The 24,508-nt window shown below is 42.6% G+C and overlaps 1 protein-coding gene across 2 annotated transcripts in view; it reads left to right on the top strand.

Moving 5' to 3' along the window:
- Positions 1-5,601: 5,601 nt before the first annotated feature.
- Positions 5,602-24,508, top strand: part of EML6 (EMAP like 6) — a 319,300-nt gene continuing 300,393 nt past the window's right edge. For both annotated transcript variants that reach the window (XM_060027575.1, XM_060027574.1), the window contains exon 1: positions 5,602-5,798. In XM_060027575.1, the coding sequence (XP_059883558.1) occupies positions 5,602-5,798 (197 nt within the window). The remainder of the gene's footprint in view (positions 5,799-24,508) is intronic.

Raw genomic sequence — 24,508 nt, 5'->3', positions numbered from 1 at the left:
ATCTAATCGTTTTGGTATACATTTACAACCTTTTCCTGCATCAGTTACATCACTGGATGATTTTCTAAATCTATTATTTTCCCTACATTTATTAGCTAGCATTCTTATGTAAGTAGCTTTCCTTTATCAACTGAGGATAAACTTCAGTTCCTCCAAGAAGACAAAGTAAATGCTTAAATGTTTCTCTTTAATTACTAATTGGCAGAGGTGGTAAAACAGTCCTCTCTAAAGTTGGCAAATGATTTTGAAATATTATTTATTCTTGAAGTTAAATAATTTTGCTAGGATATGCCTCCAAGGAGACTATTCTATATCATCTTTTTTTTTTCTGATATACAGTGTACCACTTTAATGTGCAGATTCAGTTCTTTAGTATATTCCTCTATTTTCTGTTCCATTTGTTGGCTTCTCTAATTTAGGAATGCCAATGATCTGCAGGTTGGGTTAGCTTTGCTGTCTCAAGCATTATCTATTTTAATATCCTTGGCTTTTTCCTCTGCATTTCTTGTGATAATTTCTGGTGTTTCCTCCATACTGGTAGTATGATTTCCAGTTTTTTTTCCTATTGTTTCAAACGTGTTCATTAGATCTGAAACTGTGTTCATATTTGATTACTCCTTTAGCTTGGCTTTTATTTTTAGTATCCATTTTTAAGCTCTTGATATTTTGAATTAATATTGTAACTAAGTTCTTTGGTAGAGAATCTGCTTCTTTGACAAATTTTCTTCAAGATGCCATAAAGTTTCTTCATCTATCTTTCACATATAATGTACCTTTCTTTCAAGATTTTGGTTTGCTTTTGCTATGACCTTACTTTTTTTTTTTTTTTTTTGTGGTACGCGGGCCTCTCACTGCTGTGGCCTCTCCCATTGCGGAGCGCAGGCTCAGCGGCCACGGCTCACGGGCCCAGCCGCTCCGCGGCACGTGGGATCTTCCCAGACCGGGGCACGAACCCGTGTCCCCTGCATCGGCAGGCGGACTCTCAACCACTGCGCCACCAGGGAAACCCCTTACTTTTTTTTTTAAAGGTATTTTAAAAAATTATTTTTAACATTTACTTATTAGTAAATAATTTATTTTTGGCTGCTTTGGGTCTTCGTTGCTGCGCGTGGGCTTTCTCTAGTTGCGGCGAGCAGGTCTACTCCTCGCTGCGGTGCGCGGGCCTCTCATTGTGGTGGCTTCTCTTGTTGCAGAGCACGGGCTCTAGGCGCATGGGCTTCAGTAGTTCTGGCACGTTGGCTCAGTAGTCGTGCGTGGGCTCAGTAGTTGTGCCTCATGGGCTCCAGAGCACAGGCTCTGTAGTTGTGGTGCACGGGCTTAGTTGCTCTGTGGCATGTGGGATCTTCCCAGACCAAGGATCGAACCCATGTCTTCTGCAGGCAGATTCCTAACTACTGTGGCACCAGGGAAGTCCCTGCCCTTACTTTTTTTGTTTCTTATGTTTGATGGGGCAGCTCTTTCCAAATCATTTATTCAGATACATTATGTATGAATTCTTCTAGACATTTTTCTCACCTTATCTGAGAATAAGTTGATCTTCTCAGAGCTATAGTGGCTGGATATTGCTTTTTATCCACTTTCCTGTAGCCTAAAATTGGAAAAGGATGGAGTAGGAAAAACGGTGAGATCTATTGGGATTTAGTATAGCTTCTGCTAGGGGATAGGCCTTTGCTCTTTCTTGAGATCCTGTGAAATGTCCAGTTCCAGAGCCCCTTCCATGCAGCCAAAGGTGTATCTCACTCCTATGGATTCTGGCTTATTCTCTTGACTCTGCAGAGTGCCCTGATGATGGCAGATACTGGTAAAACATTTTATTTCTGTTGAAGACCCAAGGTGATACACAGGGTCTTCTTCTCTAAAAGTATCCTCCCCACAACCTGGAAACTATACACTTACTCTCTCATTTTACTTCTATAAATTGAAGTATTTTAGTGAGAATTTTCATGAGTTCTTGAACTTACCTTATGTCCTTAATACTGTTTCTTGAGAATATTTTCCTCTCATTGTCTAAGAAACTTGAGGCGGAAAATTCTGTAACCGTGCCTTAATCTGCTATATTTTCTCGTCAGTTGTTTAATAACAAATAGATCTATGTCTTAAGTTGGAAGGTATACGTATACTCATTTAACTAAAAGTACAATATGGTATAGCATGGTGGTCACTAGTTATATTAAAGGTAAGTGAGGAAATGAACATGTCATGTTATATCCATTTCTATTTGTTGAGGAGACTCTTTTCAACATCCTTTTGTAATTTTTCTGAAAGATGTCCCTTCCTTTCTGGACCATTACTACTACCTCTAATGTAGAACCCCAACCAAGGTCTACCTTAAGCCTCTAATACCTGATGCTTTGACTACTGGCAAAATTACTGTTTTTATTGCTATTCCCTTCTTCCCCGCCCCCTGAAAAAATCCAGTGGCCTTCCATTATTTTAAGATATGGTGCAAACCTCTAGGTTCAGCTCCATCCACAATCTAACCTTTCAGGTTTATGTCCCCTTCTCATCTTACACGAATTCTCTCTTGCACCAATTCTATTCTCTAAATCTTTTTCTGTATCTACCCTTTTATTCTATAGACCCATGCAGAGTGCTTTCAATTTATGTTTACTTATCTCAATTCTACCCTTATTTCCTATTTCCTCCATGAAGTCATTCCTGACTTATAGCTGGAAAAGCTCTTCATCTTGTGAATTTTTATATAGAATTTACTGTCTCTATTTAATTCATTGGCATTGTTTTATGGCATGGCATTATTGGTCATTATATTTTAGCTTATGTCTCAAATCTTTCAGACCATGTTGTTTTGTTTGTTTTTGTTTTTACATTTGGTAGTGCCCTTATTGTCTAGCACAGTGCAACTTCATGGATTTGTAGATCCCTGTTTCCTTAAAAAGAATGATGAGACCAATTCACATCCTCTTCACTGCTGCAGGCAGCAACTGCTCATCCAAACTCTGGCACTTCTAATCTTCCAGAGACTTTCCTACCGTTCAGAGGGCTGTGCTAAAGCTTGAGGTAGTTGAAGAACTGAGTAAGGGATTACATTGAGAGCACAGAAAGGAAAGGGCATGCTAAAAATGTCCCTTTAATCGTCCTTTTGCAGCTTTTTAGTCAGTGAGATTTTTAAGCCTCTTCTCACAGGTCAGCTGTTGCCCGGATTTGAAAAGAGGCTACTTCAGAACACACTGGAATTCACAGTTCACTTGGACAGATGCCACCGGCTTCTGCGTTTGAGGGTCAAGGTAGGTTGTTCGTGGCGTGAGCACCTTCCCATTTGCAAAATCTGGTTATCCTTAACTACCCAAGTCTTATGAAGCAGCTCATAGGAAGGCACTGGTTCTTAGGACAAAGTGAGACCACATCCCCAGCATTTTTCTTAAACGCGGCATTACTGTACTTTAACAGATTAGAATCCATCTGAATAAAAAGTAAAACTGAAGTGGGAAACAAACTTGGGCTTGAGTCGGCTGCAGTAGCCCTCAGGGACAGGTGCAGAAGAAATTCTCGACGTGGGCCGTAGAGATGGTATGGTCTCTATTCCTGCTCCACTGCTCTTCTTTTTAGATACACACGCACGCGGGCCGGCAGCCTCAGTCACTAGGTAACGCAAGGCGCTAGCCAGCGGTCGCCCTTGGTGCGCCTTCCTCTGCTCAGCAAAGAACCGCAAGCATCTCGGACGCAGTTAACGGCCTTTCTACGGCCCACTCTGGGCGCGCGGAATCCTGGGACTTGTGGTCCGGCCCCGCGCGCTCCCTGCCCGGGCCCGCGTGGAGTGGACTACATTTCCCAGGATGCATCGGAGGAAGGGGGCTACAGGGGCGGTGGAAGGAGGGGGCGGCGCTAGCGCTCTGGGGCATCGCCGTTTCCAAGCGCTGAGATCTCGCCTAGTAACCCGCAGCCTCGGTTCCCGAAAGCGGCGCTGTGGCCCCGCCCCCGGAGCCTCGGCTGGAGGAAGAACCTGTCTCTCGCGACGCCCCAGTGACGAAGCCCATCCTCGGGTGCGGGAGGCGGGGAAGGGTTGGGAAGGGGGGGGCAAGCGGAGGATTTCGCTCGCCCGTGCGAGATCCAGGACGTGCTCGCGGCGCCCGCTCAGAGCAGAGGTTAGAGGCGGCAGAGCCGGGATGCTCCGCAGGCTACCCTGGATCGGGTGTGGGAGGAGTGCAGGACGCCGCAAAGGCTGCACTGTGCGCGGGCCGGGGTGTCCCCTGGGGCCGGCGTGTCCCCTGGGGCCGGCGTGTCCCCTGGGGCCGGCATCCCTCAGGTCGGCAGCGACCAATGCCTGGGATGTGTGTGCGCGTATGTGGGGGCTCGCCGTCCCCAGTGGTTCCTCGGGCGCTCCCGCCCCACGCCGGAATAGAGGCGTGACCGTTGCGCCTGCGGGACCCGATAGCTAGAGCAGACCTTCCTGGGTAGAGGTACAAGATTTTGGTCACTTGTTAATTATTTAATTTTTTCTGGACCGGGAGCGTTTGTAGGTTGAGCTTTCCTGCCTCTAGCTGCACTAGTGTCTCAGTTTCCTCTGATTCAGAAAAATCTTTTTATGGCGCTTTCAATTGGAGTTGCTGATTAGTGAGAGCTGCTAAGTTCTTGTGGTTTTCTCGGCCAAGAGACGGTTCACGGAGGATATGAATTATGAACACATACACGACAACTAACTAATTGGAGCATCTAAAAAATGACCGTTGCATATTTGCCCTGGCTTAATGGGGAAACAGCAATTGTTCTTTTTTTTTTTAAACATCCTTATTGGAGTATAATCGCTTTACAATGGTGTGTTAGCTTCTGCTTTATAATAACGTGAATCAGCTAAACATATACATATATCCCCATATCTCCTCCCTCTTGCAGCAAATGTTCTTTCAAATCGTATCGGCAGCCACCAGCCAGCAGCATTTAGGGCATATTTCATATCATTAAAAAGATGGATCTGGAGGGAGAGAGGAGGAATAGTTGACAATTTTTTAAAAACTTGGTTTAGTTTGGGGATCATTTTCTTGGACTGGGTGAGTTACGCAAAATATCTGTTTCTTTCTTCCTCGCTCTCGCATCCTGGATGTAGACTGTCAGTTTCGGATCCAAGGATGGCGATGGCAAAAGCTTATTCGAGTTCCTTGTCAAATTAAAGCTGTCACAGAATAAATCCCGCTGCCTGCTGCGAGGCCCCCGGGCACAGCAAACTTCAGTGAGCGAACTGGTAATCAGTGTTTGGATATGCAGATCCATGATTTAAAAGACGGGGTGACCCTCTCAAAAACCTCTCACGGGGGCCGAAGCCCGCAGGTGCAGTGAGGCGTGCGCGCGCGAGTGCTGGCGCCCCAGAAGACGCCTCTCCCGTGGAGAGGGAGCCGGAGAGCCCGGCGGGGTCTGGCGACCGCGTACCTGGCGGCTCGTCTCCGGCGGCGGCGGCGGCGGCGGATGATGGTTGCGGCCAGCGCGCTGGTCTGTGTCTGTGCGTCGCCGCGGAAATCAGCGCCCGGCGCTGCACGCTGAGCCCTTGCAGGTCCTCCACATCCCGAGCCTTGGTGAGGACAGACCCGGAGCCCAGGGGCCGCGGACCCGCACGCGGAGCGACCGGGGGGCGAGTGGGGTTAGCTTATCATGGCGGATCGGACAGCTCCCAGCTGCCAGCTCCGGCTGGAGTGGGTGTACGGGTACCGGGGTCACCAGTGCCGCAACAACCTGTACTACACCGCCGGCAAGGAAGTGGTCTACTTTGTGGCTGGCGTCGGGGTGGTTTACAGCACCCGCGAGCACAGCCAAAAATTCTTCTTGGGACACAACGACGACATTATCAGGTAAGGAGGTGGCCTGGGGCGGTGGGGAGGGGTTGGGTGTGAAGGTTGGAAGGATGACGGGAAGGATGACCAACTGGGCTTTCCTGGGGTCAGATCCGGAAGCCCCATGGAATAAAGGAGTCTCTCTGGAACCTCATGGAATTACAGAAGGGCTACTGATTCTAAGGCTAGGGCAGAAGCAGGGTAGGGGGTGCAGGTGGGGAGAGAGAGATTTCTTTTTATTCCTCCGGAAGGCTTTTAAATCTCTAAGGAGTTAAGTGTCCTGATGCTTTTTTGGTGTTCATTCCTGCTACAAGTGGAAGGATCCTGGGTAAACTATCAAACACTTCTCCTTCCCTCCCTAACTAGGAAAATGTAGGACCAATAACCTGAACTGTGGGTATCATCTTTGGGGGGCTTTTTAGAAGGTTCCTCAGCAAGCAAGAGGATTGAAAAAAAAAAAAAAACCCTAAAAGAAATTTTGCTAAAGGTAATTGGGATCTTCATTCCAGATGCTTTGAAACTAAGAAATTTCTGCAGTGGGTGGGGAGTTTGTTCTCTAATATTTCCCTTGGTAGTGACTTAGTGCCAAAAAGCATATTTATGGATGCTTCCACACCATCACTGAGGTTATAAAAGGCTGGCAGTTGCTGGACCACAAAACCCTACCAGCCAGCCCACAGAATGACCAACATCTAGTAGCGGATGGTGGGACTGATTAGAAGAACAAAACTGGATGAATAGACATCTTAGGGGTCCTCCTTATTAAATTGTAGAGGGGTATATTTTGATTTTTGGCCCTGTCCTCTTATCTTTGGACCAGACGCATTTTCCTCCAGCCCTTGTCAGCTTCTTGTGTGACCAGACAAGGTGTGGTCCAGATGCTGTTCACAGGGAATCCTTTTCAGCCTTCAGCAGTTAGGGAAGATTTCCATATGGGAGCCTCAGCCCACAGGGAAAATGACTTGCTGAGGATGGACTACAACTGACAGAGACCATATTTGTACCTTCCAGACTTGTGTGTTCATTGATGCAGAACACACTAACATCACATTTCAGAATATTGCCACTTGTGCTCTAAGTTTCCTTTCATAATGAAATAAATGGTTAAGTGGTGTAATGATAATGGTCTTAATGTCTCTGTGGGAAGAATGATTTTTAAAAACTAGCTTTTTCCCTCTTGTAGTGTTGTGATTATTCTGTATTCTGGAGCTTTCTTCCCCCCGCCCCAAGCCCTAAAGTTGAAAAAATTGTTACAGAAAGTAAAAACTTAATATTTGAAAATGCAGTGAGATATATTTTTTAAAAATCTTGAATTTTAGAAGATGAAGATTTTAAGTACTAGGAGCTCTACCGTTCTCAAGATTGGGTGGAACTGACATGTAAAACTTTCTTCATGTCACATATGACAGAATAGCTTTCTTCTCTCCCTGCTATGGTAATGGTTGTGATTGGGGCATCCTTACCTAGTCCCATCCTGGAGATTTTGCTTCTGTAATTGCTGAACTGATTATTAAAGTCAGAGGTGCAAATGATTAACAGTGACTCGTGAAAAGGTTAGATGTTTAAAAATTAAAACCCATTATGTTTTTGCTCTTTCTTAATGCAGTGCTTTCCATTACACCGTCAAAATAAGTTGTAGTCCTTCGGGGGAAGGGAGAGAGTGGCAATTAAACAGAAAATTCCCTGCGGTTAAATAATAGTAATGTGACAGTTCATTGAACTACTTTGAGGATTTGAACTCCTAATCTTAATTTTTTTTCTCTAATAGGAAAAAAATTAAATGCACTGTTGAAACTGAAGGTGGGAAAAGGGTGGAGTTGCAGTGAACCACTGTTATGACAGGCTATCGGACTACTGGGGATGTGATGATACCTGGCTTAGTTTAAGAAACACTCAGATTTGAAGATAAGGTGAATGAAGTTATTTGTGTAACTGGGTTTGCAAGGAGCTTCAATTTTGAAAAGAAAAAAAAAGATGATTTAGCTTCTGGTCTTTTTATTAAGATAGTTATATCTTTATGCTTTACAGTGACATAGTAGCAAGGCTGCCTGCAGAGAAAGGACTTTATTGCTAAATTTTCGATGATATTTGGTTGGGTCTGAGTATAGGTGAGCAGAGTTCTTTAATATCCATGTATGTGTTTGCACCTAGGAATAAAATTAAGTCCAACAGATTAAAAAACACAGACCACAGATCATTATATAATTAAGAGCTGTAAAATTAGAGAATGTAGAGTGTTTATGTTATTTTGCTTTATCTTCTATATGTAAATATCTTTTTCCCATGAAGGTAGTACACAAGCAATATTTGTTTTTATCCTTAGTATATGAGACTCTTAAGTGCCATTTCCTTCATAATTTTATTCCCAGAAGCATACTAGATGTTTGAAATTAGTATTGTAAAATGTTAGGAATATTAATGTATTAACTGTATATATGGAAAGGAAATTTGTAGTCTTTTATCTTTATGAATTTCAACTCATTTCTGTATAGCCAGTTATACTACTGATTTTCTATTTAAAATATTGATGTTTCTCATTGAATGAGGAGGACTAAAGCTAAAGTACTAGTGCAGAATGTTTGGGGCTTTTTGGAATCATGACATAAATATTAAAACTTCTAACTCTTGATTCCATCAAACGAGATATGTAAGTAATTGTCCACATAGCTTTTGCATTAGTTTGAAAGATATATTCATAATGCATACATTTCCCACTGTTTTATTTATTGTGCTACTTTCCCAAGAATATTAACTAGAAAGCAGTCCAACAAATATTGATACCACACTCCATTTTAGAAAACCTTGTCATCTCTGAGATCACGATGAACTTTAATAATAATACTGTAGGATTCGGCAGAGCTCATTAGAGTTCAGCGTATGTTTCCTCCTGATTTGACAGACTATGTGTTTAAGTCAGATTTTTTAAGATGTTCATATGTGAAGCATAATGTGATCTATTGGATGTGGAGGCTTAGTTTTATTCTCTTGAATGACTGCACTTCAATACAGTTAACAGATTAGTGGATGATGCCATATTTTACCTCTGATAACATTGTGGTGGGACAAATAAATATTAAAGCAACACTCAAATCAGGGCTTGAAGGCAAGGACCGTAATACAGGCAGGAATAATTACTAACTTGGTTTCTGCTGCACGTAGCAGACCATGACACAGTACTGGAGCAAATGAAAGAAAAGGTCATGAACACATTTGCTCTCTGTCACCTCCCATCCATTTTCACAGTGACTCCAGTTGAGACATTTCTCTCCTTACTCTGGATCCCTATTTTGCATCTGACTAGTCCCCTGTCTCCCTTTTCGTTTCTCTTATTTTTCAGCTCTCTGTTGCAAGGGAGGTTTTTCGGCAGTACCATTTTAGGGGAAAGTGCGCTTTGATTTCACACCCACTTGGGTTTGAACCCACTCTGCTCTTTGTTTACTAGAGGCATCCAAGTGAGTGGCTTGACCTCTCAGGGCCTTGTTTGTTTGTGAAAGGGTGGGTAACAACACCTAAGTTGCAGAATTGTAACTATTAGAAGTAATGTATGCAAATAGTTTAGCATGGGTCCTGGCCCTTAATTGTTGCTCAATAAATGCTCTTAGTAATGATAGTAGTAGTACAGTATTTAATCAAGAACACACACATACACCAAAGACAAAAAAATGTTTCCTCACTGTTCATAGTCTGAAGTCCAAAATTCTGAGTTTTCCATTCTCCCTGCTCTTAACCCATCTTTCTACCTTCATTTTCCTTTTCTTTAAAAAAACCCATAAATTGTTTGCTTCCCACTTGCCATATAATAAGAGTACTATGTTCTTTCCTGTCTCACGCTGGGATGATTTATCTCCCCCTTCATCCTTCTTCTCCCGATTCCTTTCCCCCAGTGGCATAGTGGTGGGAGCATGGGCTTTGGTCAGACAGACCTGATTTTGAACCTAGATGTGCCACCAGTTGGGTGACTTGGGGAAGCTACTAAACCTCTGTGAGTCTCAACTATCATCAGTAAAATAGCTTCTCATACATGCAATGGAGGTTTAGAGGTACCTAACTTGTAGCTTGTGGAGATAACATACAAGGTTCCCCACAGTGTTTGGCAAATAGGAAGTGCCCGCCGCAGGGAGCCTGTTTGTATCTGCGCCTTGCATGGCCCCATCCGTTTCAATCCCACCTCTCCCATGAGACCTTTTACCATCCTTAGATGAAGGGGTGCCTTAGATGAAGGAACGCGTTGCACTCCTAAAGTTTTGCGTCTTTTGTGACCGATGCTGCTCGCTTGATATATATCATTTAGTGCCGTTGTTTCACTATGAATATTTTCATTTGTAAATGTATGTAAGATCCTTGAGGCTGAGAATGAATTTAATAATCAGAGCCGGGCTTCCCTGGTGGCGCAGTGGTTGAGAGTCCGCCTGCCGATGCAGAGCACACGGGTTCGTGTCCCGGTCCGGGAAGATCCCACATGCCGCGGAGCGGCTGGGCCCGTGAGCCATGGCCGCTGAGCCAGCGCGTCCGGAGCCTGTGCTCCGCAACGGGAGAGGCCACAGCAGTGAGAGGCCTGCGTACCGCAAAAAAAAAAAAAAAAAATCAGAGCCAACATTTCCTAAGTGCAGACTCGGTGCTAAATGTGTGTACAGATTTATCTCTTCTATCTTCTCGACAACCCCATGACGTTGGTACTGTGGTTAGCCTCAATTTCCTGGTGAGGAAACTGAAGCACAGAAAGGTTAAAGATGTTGCCCATGGTCACTATTTAGCAGATTGTAGAATGGGAATTGGAACCCAAGTCAGTCTGATTCCAAAACCCAGAGCTATCACTTCACTGCTTTACACACTTTTTTATTCTTCTCGGTTACTGTGGTCCCTACCATCGTGCCTTGTTTCTAACCAGAACTCAGTAAGTTTGTGATTCCTTGTAACTGTTTTTCAACCTCGTGCTTTATTTAAGGGTATTTGAAGCAGATCACTAGAACTCTGTTTAGAAATGGAACCATGTTCAAGTTCACCTTAGGAACATCACCAGCTTTGAAGCAATGACCTGAAACAAGGAACTGCTGGAGATGTTTTTTAAAAATTTGTTAAGTCTCAATTGTGACCTGGCTAAAATTACCTGGTGCTGCAGGTGCACTCAATTGCACTTGTTGAATTTGAAGAGAGGAGTGTAATAGCCATGGTTGGGCCTGCAGTGTTGGGTAAACAGGTTCACATGAAGGCCTGGAGATGTGATTTCATATTCTTCAGTCCCTTGACCAGTTTGAACAAGGGAAGCATGGGGGTAGCTATAAAGAATCAAACCTGTATTGAGTTGAGTGCTCACACACACACACACACACAGGGAAATCCCTTCATCCACAGCTCTGAGAGATAGCCTTTATTTTACAGGTACAGCTCAGAGAGGGAAAGAGATTTAAGCGAAGTCACTCAGTGGTACCATCCACACTATTCGTTGCATCTTACTTGCTCTGTTCATTGGCATGAGCATGTAGTGAAAGGTTTTGATGGAAGCTTACGGTCTATTCATAAATGATTTTACTATTGTTATTTTTGTTAATAAGCTATAGTCTGGTGATTTTTAATTAAGATTTATTTATTTTCTAAATTGGGTAGATTTTACTCTTCTTCATTTGTTTATTCATCAAAAACTTATTTCACATCTAGAATGTACCAGATGCAGGGGTGCAGCTTTGAACATGACCAAGTTCTTGCCCCCATTCTGGTGGAGGAAGCCAACAATGAATGAACAAGAAAGCAAGGTGAATATATCAATAGATTGTGATAAGTACTAACGAGGGAATGGCCTTGGAGGGGAACTGGGTTGAGTGGGGGTGTGGGAGCTACCTTAGATAAGGTTTCCAGAGCAGCTGTCTAGGGAGATGGCATTTAAGCTGAGACCTGAAGGATGAGAAGGGGTAAGCTAAGATGTGATGGAGAAGAGCAGTTATGTGCAGCGGCACCAGGGTGACAAAGAACTTGGTGTGCCCAGAACTCTGGTATAGATATCCAGAGAAAGACCAAGGTCATAGTACTTCTCATTAATGCCTCATGGGTTTTGGCAGCATATGTCCTAGATTTCCCAGGACAGTCACAAATATTCCATTCAGTTATTGTTATGGGTATACTTGCTATTGTCATGTCATGATTCTCTTTTTAATTCAGAATATATGACCATGTTTTTATTTTTAAAATATGGTTACTATATAATGGATCACAGCTTGAAAAACGTTACACTGCAGTATGCTCTCTTATAAAGAATTATATTGGCTCCACCACCAACAGTCAATCAGAATGTAGATTATACTGTGGTAAGTGAAAAACTGTTTCATGGCAGCATCTTTAAGCAGGGCTGTTCTAGGGCCTCTCCTACCCACAAGGATGTGGATCTCAATAACTTTGCAATGTAGGTGATGTATTTGCCAACAAAAAAGAAAAAGCAAGCTGTTGGGAAGGTTACCTTGCTAACTCTGCTTCTGGAACTGACTCTTTCCCCAGTAAGCTGGAGCGGCATGGAAAGCTATCCTTTAGCCAGCAGACCTACACATCTTCAGCAGTCAGCCTCCTCTTGTAGGTTTAATTCGATTTGTCATATGTGGATTGGACTTAAATGTAATTAAAATGTTTGACAGCAAACAGTTCTTCTCAAATATCATTGTGCATAGGAGTCACCCAAGCACTCACTAATAAAATCTAGATTCTGATTCAGCAAGTCTGGTGGTGAGGTCTGACATCCTGCATTTCTAACCAGCTTCCAGTTGATGCTAATGCTGCTGGTCTGCTATGCAGCAAGATGTTCGGATCCTCATTTGTATGTTTCAGATCTCAGTAGGCCAGTGTTTTTTTTTTTTTTCAACCCAAAAGATGTTGCCATCTTGTGAAATAGACTTTTAATAATATATGTATATATGACTCATATTTATTAAATTCTTAAATTAACAGAATCAATTTTTCATTAAGTTGGCACCTAGCACAGTGTTCTTTTCTTTTTTTTAACATCTTTATTGGAGTATAATTGCTTTAAAATGGAATGCTAATTTCTGCTGCATAAAAAAGTGAATCAGCTATACACATGCATATATCCCCATATCCCCTCCTCTTGTGTCTCCCTCCTGCACTCCCTATCCCACCCCTCTAGGTGCACACAAAGCACCGAGCTGATCTTCCTGTGCTATGCAGCTGCTTCCCACTAGCTATCTATTTTACATTTGGTAGTATATATGTCCATGCCACTCTCTCACTTCGTCCCAGCTTACCCTTCCCCCTCCCCGTGTCCTCAAGTCCATTCTCTATGTCTGCATCTTTATTCCTGTCCTGGCCCTAGGTTCTTCAGAACCTTTTTTTTTAGATTCCATATATATGTGTTAGCATACGGTATTTGTCTCTCTCTTTCTGACTTACTTCACTCTGTATGACAGACTCTAGGTCCATCCACCTCACTACAAATAACTCAGTTTCGTTTCTTTTTATGGCTGAGTAATATTCCATTGTATATATGTGCCACATCTTCTTTATCCATTCATCTGTCGATGGACACTTAGGTTGCTTCCATGTCCTGGCTATTGTAAACAGTGCTGCAATGAACATTGTGGTACATGACTCTTTTTGAATTATGGTTTTCTCAGGGTACATGCCGAGTAGTGGGATTGCTGGGTTGTATGGTAGTTCTATTTTTAGTTTTTTAAGGAACCTGCATACTGTTCTCCATAGTGGCTGTATCAATTTACATTCCCACCAACAGTGCAAGAGGATTCCCTTTTCTCCACACCCTCTCCAGCATTTATTGTTTGTACATTTTTTGATGATGGCCATTCTGACTGGTGTGAGGTGATACCTCATTGTAGTTTTGATTTGCATTTCTCTAACGATTAGTGATGTTGAGCATCCTTTCATGTGTTTGTTGGCAATCTGTATAATTTCTTTGGAGAAATGTCGATTTAGGTCTTCTGCCCTATTTTGGATTGGGTTGTTTATTTTTTTGATATTGAGCTGCATGAGCTGCTTGTATACTTTGGAGATTAATCCTTTGTCAGTTGCTTAATTTGCAGATAGTTTCTCCCATTCTGAGTGTTGTCTTTTCATCTTGTTTATGGTTTCCTTTGCTGTGCAAAAGCTTTTTAAGTTTCATTAGGTCCCATTAGTTATTTTTGTTTTTATTTCCATTTCTCTTGGAGGTGGGTCAAAAAGGATCTTGCTGTGATTTATGTCAAAGAGTGTTCTATGTTTTCCTCTAAGAGTTTTATACTGTCTGGCCTTACATTTAGGTCTTTAATCCATTTTCAGTTTATTTTTGTGTATGGTGTTAGGGAGTGTTCTAATTTCATTCTTTCACATGTAGCTATCCAGTTTTCCCAGCACCACTTATTGAAGAGGCTGTCTTTTCTCCATTGTATATTCTTGCATCCTTTATCAAAGATGAGGTGACCATATGTGCGTGGGTTTATCTCTGGGCTTTCTATCCTGTTCCATTGATCTATATTTCTGTTTATGTGCCAGTACCATACTATCTTGGTTACCGTATCTTTGTAGTATAGTCTTAAGTCAGGGAGCCTGATTCCTCCAGCTCTGTTTTTCTTTCTCAAGATTCTTTTGACTATTTGGGGTCTTTTGTGTTTCCATACAAACTGTGAAATTTTTTGTTTGAGTTCTGTGAAAAATGCCATTGGTAGTTTGATAGGGATTGCATTGAATCTGTAGATTGCTTTGGGTAGTATAGTCATTTTCACAATGTTGATTCCTCCAGTCCAAGGACATGGTATATCTCTCCATTTGTTTGTATCATTTTTTTTTTTTTTTTTGCGGTACGCGGGCCTCTCACTGTTGTGGCCTCTTCCATTGTGGAGCACAGGCTCTGGACGCGCAGGCTCAGCGGCCACGGCTCACGGGCCCAGCCACTCCGTGGCATGTGGGATCTTCCCGGACCGGGGCACAAACCCACATCCCGTGCATCTGCAGGTGGACTCTCAACCACTGCGCCACAAGGGAAGCCCTTGTTTGTATCATCTTTAATTTCTTTTATCATTGTCTTATAGTTTTCTTCATACATGTCTTTTGTCAGGTAGGTGTTTTCCTAGGTATTTCATTCTTTTTGTTGCAATGGTAAATGGGAATGTTTTCTTAATTTTCAGATTTTTTATCATTAGTGTATAGGAATGCAAGAGATTTCTGTGCATTAATTTTGTATCCTGCTACTTTACCAAATTCATTGGTTAGCTCTAGTAGTTTTCTGGTAGCTTCTTTAGGATTCTCTATGTATAGTATCATGTCATCTGCAAACAGTGACAGTTTTACTTCTTCTTTTCCTATCTGGATTCCTTTTGTTTCTTTTCCTTCTCTGATTGCTGTGGCTAAATCTTCCAAAACTATGTTGAATAATAGTGGTGAGAGTGGGCAACCTTGTCTTGTTCCTAATCTTAGTGGGAATTGTTTCATTTTTTCACCATTGAGAACGATGTTGGCTGTGGGTTTGTCACATATGGCAAACCATATATGGTTTGCCTTATTATGTTGAGGTAAGTTCCTTCTATGCCTACTTTCTGGAGAGTTTTTATCATAAATGGATGTTGAATATTGTCGAAAGCTTTTACTGTATCCATTGAGATTATCATATGGTTTTTATCCTTCAGTTTGATAATATGGTTTATCACATTGATTGACTTGTGCATATTGAAGAATCCTTGCATTCCTGGGGTAAACCCCACTTGATCATGGTGTATGATCCTTGTAGTGTGCTGTTGGATTCTGTTTGCTAGTATTTTGTTGAGGAGTTTTGCATCTATGTTCATCAGTGATATTGGCCTATAGTTTTCTTTTTTTTGTGACATCTTTGTCTGGTTTTGGTATCAGGGTGATGGTGGCCTCATAGAATGAGTTTGGGAGTGTTCCTCCCTCTGCTATATTTTAGAAGAGTTTGAGAAGGATAGGTGTTAGTTCTTCTCTAAATGATAGAATTCGCCTGTGAAGCCATTTAGTCCTGGGCTTTTGTTTTTTGGAAGATTTTAAATCACAGTTTAAATTTCAGTGCTTGTGATTGGTCTCTTCATATTTTCTATTTCTTCCCGGTTCAGTCTCAGAAGGTTGTGCTTTTCTAAGAATTTGTCCATTTCTTCCAGGTTGTCCATTTCATTTGCATAGTTGCTTGTAGTAATCTCTCATGATCCTTTGTATTTCTGCAGTGTCAGTTGTTACTATTTTTTCATTTCTAATTCTATTGATTTGAGTCTTCTTCCTTTTATTCTTGATGAGTGTGACTAATGGTTTATCAATTTTGTTTATCTTCTCAAAGAGCCAGCTTTTAGTTTTATTGATCTTTGCTATTGTTTCCTTCATTTCTTTTTCACTTATTTCTGATCTGATCTTTATGATTTCTTTCCTTCTGATAACTTTGGGGCTTTTTTGTTCTTCTTTCTCTAATTGCTTTAGGTGTAAGGTTAGGTTGTTTATTTGACATGTTTCTTGTTTCTTGAGGTAGGATTGTATTACTATAAACTTCCCTGTTAGAACTGCTTTTGCTGCATCCCATGGGTTTCAGGTCATCGTGTTTTCATTGTCATTTGTTTCTAGGTATTTTTTGATTTCCTCTTTGATTTCTTCAGTGAGCTCTTGGTTATTTAGTGGTGTATTGTTTGGCCTCCATGTGCTTGTATTTTTTACAGATAATGTTCCTGTAATTGATATCTAGTCTCATAGCATTGTGGTCGGAAAAGATATTTGATATGATTTCAATTTTCTTCAGTTTACTAAGGCTTGATTTGTGACCCAAGATATGATCTATCCTGGAGCATGTTCCATGAGCACTTGAGAAGAAAGTGTATTCTGTTGTTTTTGGATGGAATATCCTATAAATTTCAATTAAATCCATTTTGTTTAATGTGTCATTTAAAGCTTGTGTTTCCTTATTTATTTTCATGTTGGATGATATGTCCATTGATGAAAATGGAGTGTTTAAGTCCCCTACTATGACTGTGTTACTGTCAATTTCCCTTTTTATTGCTGTTAGCATTAGCCTTATGTATTGAGGTGCTCCTATGGTGGGTGCATAAATATTTACAATTGTTATATGTTCTTCTTGGAGTGATCCCTTGATCATTATGTAGTGTTCTTTGTCCCTTGTAATAGTCTTTATTTTAAAGTTATTTTGTCTGATATGAGAGCTGCTACTCCAGCTTTCTTTTGATTTCTGTTTGCATGGAATATCTTTTTCCATCTCCTCAGTTTCAGTGTGTATGTGTCCCTAGGTCTGAGGTGGGTCTCTTGTAGACAGCATATATATGGGTCCTGTTTTTGTATCCATTCAGCAAGCCTGTGTCTTTTGGTTGGAGCATTTAATCCATTTACATTTAAGGTAGTTATCTATGTATATGTTCCTATTGCCATTTTCTTAATTGTTTTGGTTTTGTTATTGTAGGTCTTATCCTTCTCTTGTTTTTCCTGCCTAGAGAAGTTCCATTACCATTTGTTGTAAAGCTGGTTTCTTGGTGCTGAATTCTCTTAGCTTTTGCTTGTCTGTAAAGGTTTTTAATTTCTCTATCGAATCTGAATGAGATCCTTGCTGTGTAGAGTAATTTTTTTCTTTTTTTAAAAAAATTTATTTATTTATTTATTTTTACTTTTGGCTGTGTTGGTTCTTCATTGCTGTACGCGGGCTTTCTCTAGTTGCAGCAAGTGGGGGCTACTCTTTTTTGCAGTGTGTGGGCTTCTCATTGCAGTGGCTTCTCTCATTGTGGAGCATGGGCTCTAGGTGCGTGGGCTTCAGTAATTGCGGCACACGGGCTCAGTAGTTGTCTAGAGCACAGGCTCAGTAGTTGTGGCACACGAGCTTAGTTGCTCCGCGGCATGTGGGATCTTCCCGGACCAGGGATCGAACCCGTGTCCCCTGCATTGGCAGGCGGATTCTCAACCACTGCGCCATCGGGGATGCCCTGCATAGAGTAATCTTGTTTGTAGGTTTTTCTCTTTCATCACTTTAAATATGTCCTGCCACTGCCTTCTGGCTTGCAGAATTTCTGCTGCGAGATCAGCTGTTAACCTTATGGGGATTCCCTTGTATGTTATCTGTTGCTTTTCCCTTGCTGCTTTTAATATTTTTTGTTTGTGTTTAATTTTTGGTAGTTTGATTAGTATGTGTCTTGGCGTGTTTCTCCTTGGATTTATCCTGTATGGAACTGTCTGTGCTTCCTGGACTTGATTGACTATTTCCTTTCGTATATTAGGGAAGTTTTCAACTATAATCTCTTCACGTATTTTCCCAGACCCTCTTTTTTCCTCTTCTTCTTCTGGGACCCCTATAATTCGAATGTTGGTGCAGTTAATGTTCTCCCAAAGGTCTCTGAGAGTGTCCCAATTCTTTTCATTCTCTTTTCTTTATTCTGCTCTGTGGTAGTTATTTCCACTGTTTTATCTTCCAGGTCACTTATCTATTCTTCTGCCTTAGTTATTCTGCTATTGATTACTTCTAGAGAATTTTAAGATTTCATTTATTATGTTGTTCATCATTGTTTGTTTGCTCTTTAGTTCTTCTAGGTCCTTGTTAAACGTTTCTTGTATTTTCTCCATTCTATTTCCAAGATTTTGGATCATCTTTACTATCATTACTCTGAATTCTTTTTCCGGTAGACTGCCTATTTCCTCTTCATTTGTTTGGTATGGTGGGTTTTTACTTTGTTCCTTCATCTGCTGTGTATTTCTCTGTCTTCTCATTTTGGTTAACTTACTGTGTTTGGGGTCTCCTTTTCACAGGCTCCAAGTTCGTAGTTCCCACTGTTTTTGGTGTCTGTCCCCAGTGGCTAAGGTTGGTTCAGTGGGTTGTGTAGGCTTCCTGGTGGAGGGGACTGGTGCCTGTGTTCTGGTGGATGAGGCTGGATCTTGTCTTTCTGGTGGGCAGGACCAAGTCTGGTGGTATGTTTTGGGGTGTCTGTGACCTTATTATGATTTTAGGCAGCCTCTCTGCTCATGGGTGGGGTTGTGTTCCTGTCTTGCTAGTTGTTTGGCATAGGGTGTCCAGCACTGTAGCTTGCTGGTCGTCAAGTGGAGCTGGGTCTTAGTGTTGAGATGGAGATCTCTGGGAGAACTTTTGCTGTTTGATATTACGTGGGGCCGGGAGGTCTCTGGTGGACCAATGTCCTGAACTTGGCTCTCCTACCTCAGAGGCTCAGGCCTGACACCCGGCTGGAGCACCAAGACCCTGTCAGCCACACTGCTCAGAAGAAAAGGAGAAAAGGAAGAAAGGAAGGAAGGAAGAGAGGGAGGGAGGGAGGAAGGGAGGGAGGAAGAAAGGGAAAGAAAGAAGGAAAGGAAGAAAGAAAGGAAGAAAGAAAAATAAATAAATTTATTAAAATTGAAAAATTATTAAAAATAAAAAAATTTAAAAAGTAATAAAGAAAGAAAGAAAAGAAGAGAGCAACCAAACCAAAAAACAAATCCACCAATGATAACAAGCGCTAAAAACTGTACAAAATCAACAACAAAAAAACGGACAGACAGAACCCTAGGACAAATGGTAAAAGCAAAGCCATACAGACAAAGTCACACAAAGAAGCATGCACATACACACTCACAAAAAGATAAAATGAAAAAATATATATATAAAAGGAAGAGAGCAACCAAATCAGTAAACAAATCTACCTGTGATAATAAGCTCTAAATTCTAAACTAAGATAAACATAAAACCAGAAACAAATTAGATGCAGGTAGGAAACCCCATGTCTACAGTTGCTCCCAAAGTCCGCCTCCTCAATTTTGGGATGATTCGTTGTCTGTTCAGGTATTCCACAGATGCAGGGTACATCAAGTTTGATTGTGGAGATTTAATCCTGTGCTCCTGAGGCTGCTGGGAGAGATTTCCCTTTCTCTTCTTTGTTCGCACAGCTCCTGGGTTTCAGCTTTGGATTTGGCCCCGCCTCTGCATGTAGGTCACCTGAGGGCGTCTCTTCCCGCCCATACAGGACAGGGTTAAAGGAGCAGCTGATTAGGGGGCTCTGGCTCACTCAGGCTGGGGGGAGGGAGGGGTACGGAATGCGGGGTGAGCCTGTGGCGGCAGAGGCCAGCATGACATTGCAACAGCCTGAGGCACACCGTGTGATCTCCTGAGGAAGTTGTCCCTGGATCCCGGGACCCTGGCAGTGGCAGGCTGCACAGGCCCCTGGGAGGGGAGGTGTGGATAGTGACCTGTTCTCACACACAGGCTTCTTGGTGGCGGCAGCAGCAGCCTTAGTGTTTCATGCCCGTCTCTGGTGTCTGCGCTGATAGCCACAACTTGCGCCTGTCTCTGGAGCTCGTTTAGATGGTGCTCTGAATCCCCTTTCCTCGCGCACCCCAAAACAATGGTGTCTTGCCTCTTAGGCAGGTCCAGACTTTTCCCCAGACTCCCTCCCAGCTAGTTGTGGTGCACTAGCCCCCTTCAGGCTGTGTTCCCGCAGCCAACCCTAGTCCTCTCCCAGGGATCTGACCTCCGAAGTGGGAGCCTCAGCTCCTAGCCCCTGCCCGCCCTGGCAGGTGAGCAGACAAGCCTCTCAGACTGGTGAATGCTGGTCGGCACTGATCCTCTGTGCAGGAATCTCTCTGCTTTGCCCTCTGCACCCCTGTTGCTGTGCTCTCCTCCGTGGCTCCGAAGCTTCCTCCCCGCCACCCCCCATCTCTGCCAGTGGAGGGGCTTCCCAGTGTGTGGAAACTTCTCCTCCTTCACAGCTCCCTCCCCAAGGTGCAGGTCCTGTCCCTATTCTTTTGTCTCTGTTTTCCTCTTGCCCTACCCAGGTACATGGGGAGTTCCTTGCCTTTTGGGAAGTCTGAGATCTTCTGCCAGCGTTCAGTAGGTGTTCTGTAGGAGTTGTTCCACATGTAGATGTATGTTTGGTGTATTTGTGGGGAGGAAGGTGATATCCATGTCTTACTCCTCCGCCATCTTGAAGTTCCCCCTAGCCCAGTGTTCTGTCTTCTCCAGAAAGAACCAAGCAGGAACTGGTTGGAACAAGTTAAGGAGATGGCTAGGGTGCCGCTGTGAGCAGCGGATGAGTATGCCACAGCCTTTGTGTAGACATATGGTTTCTAGTCTGTTGAGTATATACCTAGGAGTGAAATTTCTGTGTCTTATGGTAACTCTATGTGTAACTTTTTGACGTACTGCCAAATTGTTTTCCAAACAATTTCATCAGCAATGTATGAGAGTTCCAATTCCACTACATCCTTACTGACACTTGTTATTGTCTTTTTGATTATAGCCATCCTGTGGGTGAGAAGTGGTATCTCATTGTGGTTTTAATTTTCATTCCCTAACAACTAATAATACTGATCACCTTTTCATAATTTTTTTGGCCGTTTGTATATTCTTTGGAGAAAAGGTCTATTCATATCCTTTGCCCATTTTTAATTGGCTTGTCTTCTTATTGTTGTAAGAGTTCTTTATATATTCCGAATATAAGTCCCTCATCTGATATAGTATTTGCAAGTATTTTCTCCCATTCAGTAAGTTATCTTTTCACTTTCTTGATGGTGTCCTTTGAAGCACAAAAGTTTAAAATTTTGATGATGTCAAATTTATTTATCTTTTTCTCTTGTCACTTACACTTTTAGTGTTATATCTAAGAAACCATCACCTAATCCAAGGTCATGAAGATTTATTTCTGTGTTTTCTTCTGAAAGTTTTATAGTTTTAGCTTTGACATTTAGGCAGATAATACATTTTGAGTGTGAGCTAGGGGGTCCAACTTCATTTTTTTGCATGTGGATATCCAGTGGTCACAACACTGTTTGTTGAAAAGCCTTTTCTTTTCCCATTAAATTGTCTTGGATGTCTATAGCCTTTGAATTGCCCTACCAGGCAGCCCATTCCTTGCACACAGAAGATACTGAATGTTTGGGGACCCAGAAACAATCATTAAAAAGATTAACCTAGAAGTAATAGAAATTTGAGGCTTTGGTTACCATTCTGTGTTTGTAAAGATGCCGTTATATCCTATGAAAGATATATAGATTTTTTTAACATCTTTATTGGAGTATAATTGTTTTACAATGATGTGTTTCTGCTTTATAACAAAGTGAATCAGCTATACATATACATATGTCTCCATATCTCTTCCCTCTTGCATCTCCCTCCCTCCCACCCTCCCTATCCCACCACTCTAGGTTGTAACAAAGCACCGAGCTCATCTCCCTGTGCTATGTGGCTGCTTCCTACTAGCTATCTATTTTACGTTTGGTAGTGTATCTATGTCCATGCCACTCTCTCACTTTGTCCCAGCTTACCCTTCCCCCTCCCCGTGTCCTCAAGTCCATTCTCTAGTAGGTCTGCATCTTTATTCCTGTCCTGCCCCTAGGTTCTTCATGACCTTTTTTTTTTTAGATTTTTATATATTTAAAAAATATAACCGTTTATACTTTGAGGAGCTGGTGCAGTGTTTAGCAACTGTTGGTTTAAGGACCAGCAGCAGTCTATACATTGGCTTTTTTTACTTCCAGAGATTCTTGGTTTTTGAAAATGAACTTGTAGTCTTCAATCTTGCTTCTGGAGACAGACCTACTGAGACAGCTGAGGAGGTGGAGGTGGTCTGGAAAGCAAAGAGAGTGGTCAGAGAGGGTACCCCTTGACCTCTTTATCAGTTTCCTCCTTTCTTCCCTCAATGTGAGGCAGACACCTGGATGGCCTCAACCTAGAAGTTGAAGGATTCTAGGATTGCCCACTAATTCTCCACCATTCCTTTTCCTATCCGCATGAAGGAGGGGAGTGGCAGGCCAGCTCTACCTCCCTGAGAGGAAAGAAGCTTTCTTTGGACTGGTAGTACATCAATACGCTGGTCAGAGGATTATTCTAAGGTTATTGAGAATTATTTTAAGACATGAGGATTTTTGTTTAGTTTAACTCCTGTTTAATAATGTCATTAAATTTTTTTTCTCTGTTCATTATGAATTGATTTCATGGGTAAGAATAAAACAAGTTCTACCAATGACAGGATGCCTTCTAAGTAAGAGATTATTAGTTGCAAGAAATGGAAATTTTCTCAAAGAAACACAAGGAGGGGATCATAAGATGACAAGAGAACCTTCGGGAATTCAGTTACAGAGCGTATGGCTGGCCTCTTAGACACTGCAGTTATCAAGCGGCTACTCTTTTCCTATTTCTTTCTCTTGCAAGTGTTCCCGTCATCACAGGGATTCACATCTCTGCTTCTCTATGGATAAAATATGCTTTGATTTCCTCCTACTGCAGACTGGCTTCTTAACTTAATGATCCATTTTGCACATAGCCACCAAAAAAAAAAAAAAGCCATCTGGACCCCCTCACTGTACATGACGACCCAGCTTGATCCTACAAAACCAATTGATTGGACACAGTGGAGGGAAGGAGAGGGTGGGATGAATTGGGAGATTAGGTTTGACATAAATACACTACCATGTGTAAAATAGATAGTTAGTGGGACTCTGCGATATAGCACAGGGAGCTCAGCTCGGTGCTCTGTGATGACCTAGATGGGCGGGGTGGGGGGGATGGGAGGGAGGTCCAAGAGGGAGGGGATATATGTATACATATAGTGATTCACTTCGTTGTACAGCAGAAACTAACATGACATTGTAAAGCAATTATACTCCAAAAACAACACACACAAAACCCAATTGATTAGGTCTTGTGAGTCTTAATTCCAGATTTCCAGGAAATAGAATCTTATTGGCCTAGCAGGGTCAGCAGGGTCAGGATGTCCACCAGTTCCATCATCTGTAGCCTGGAGGGTGGGACTTCCTCTTTAAGGAAGATTGTCTAATAAGGGAGATAAGGACTGAGGAAGAATGAATGGCAACTCTACTATAGGAGGTGGATTAGAAGAGGAGGTGGCAAATGGTTTTTTGATGGACAGAACAGAGTGAGACAATGATGAGAAATACTGAGTTGAGGGCAAGAAGAGGCCAGGAAAGAGATATGAAGAGGTTTTAAAGACAAAATACTGGGCACTTCCCTGGTGGCGCAGGGGTTAAGAATCCGTCTGCCAATGCAGGGAAGATGGGTTCGATCCCTGGTCCGGGAAGATCCCATACGCTGCGGAGCAGCTAAGTCTGCGCACCACAACTACTGAGCCTGCGCTCTAGAGCCCGCAAGCCACAACTACTGAGCCCATGTGCCACAACTACTGAAGCCCGTGCACCTAGAGCCCGTGCTCCGCAAAAAGAGAAGCCACTGCAACGAGAAGCCCACGTACCACCACTTGCCACAACTAGAAAGCCCGCACACAGCAACCAAGACCCAACACAGCCAAAAATAAAATAAATAAATAAATTCATTTAAAAAAAAACACAAAAAACCCCCACAAAATACTGGTGATACAATTCATCATGGTATTTTCAGTTCTCATAAGAGGCCATGCGAGGGAGTCCCTGGGAAATGCTGGCCAATGGCTGGTAACCACAGCCTTGGAGGGCTAGGTGGACATCAAGCGTTTGCCTACTGGGGTGCCAGTGCTCCTACTAAGAGTGTTCCCTCTCCTGCTGGGGTCTGGTGGTAGGGGTGGTGGCGGAGGGGAGTATATGGGAATATAGGGGCTGATGGTAGCAGGCACCAGAGAAATGGCCTGACGGCATGCACAGGAGGCTTCCTGGAGCTGGTGCAGGCTGCTCAGGTGAGGGAGGTGAGACTTGGGGCAGCAGCTGTTTACCAGCTGGTGAAGAACTTTTCCATACTTTAGCTGGCACAGATACTGGTGCATACCTGCTGAACACCAGCCTTGGCAATGAGTGAAAAGGTTGCATGAGTCAACCCT

Source organism: Delphinus delphis, chromosome 12 (assembly GCF_949987515.2).
Source record: "Delphinus delphis chromosome 12, mDelDel1.2, whole genome shotgun sequence".
Classification (NCBI taxonomy): domain Eukaryota; kingdom Metazoa; phylum Chordata; class Mammalia; order Artiodactyla; family Delphinidae; genus Delphinus; species Delphinus delphis.
This window is presented reverse-complemented; position numbering and strand designations above follow the sequence as displayed.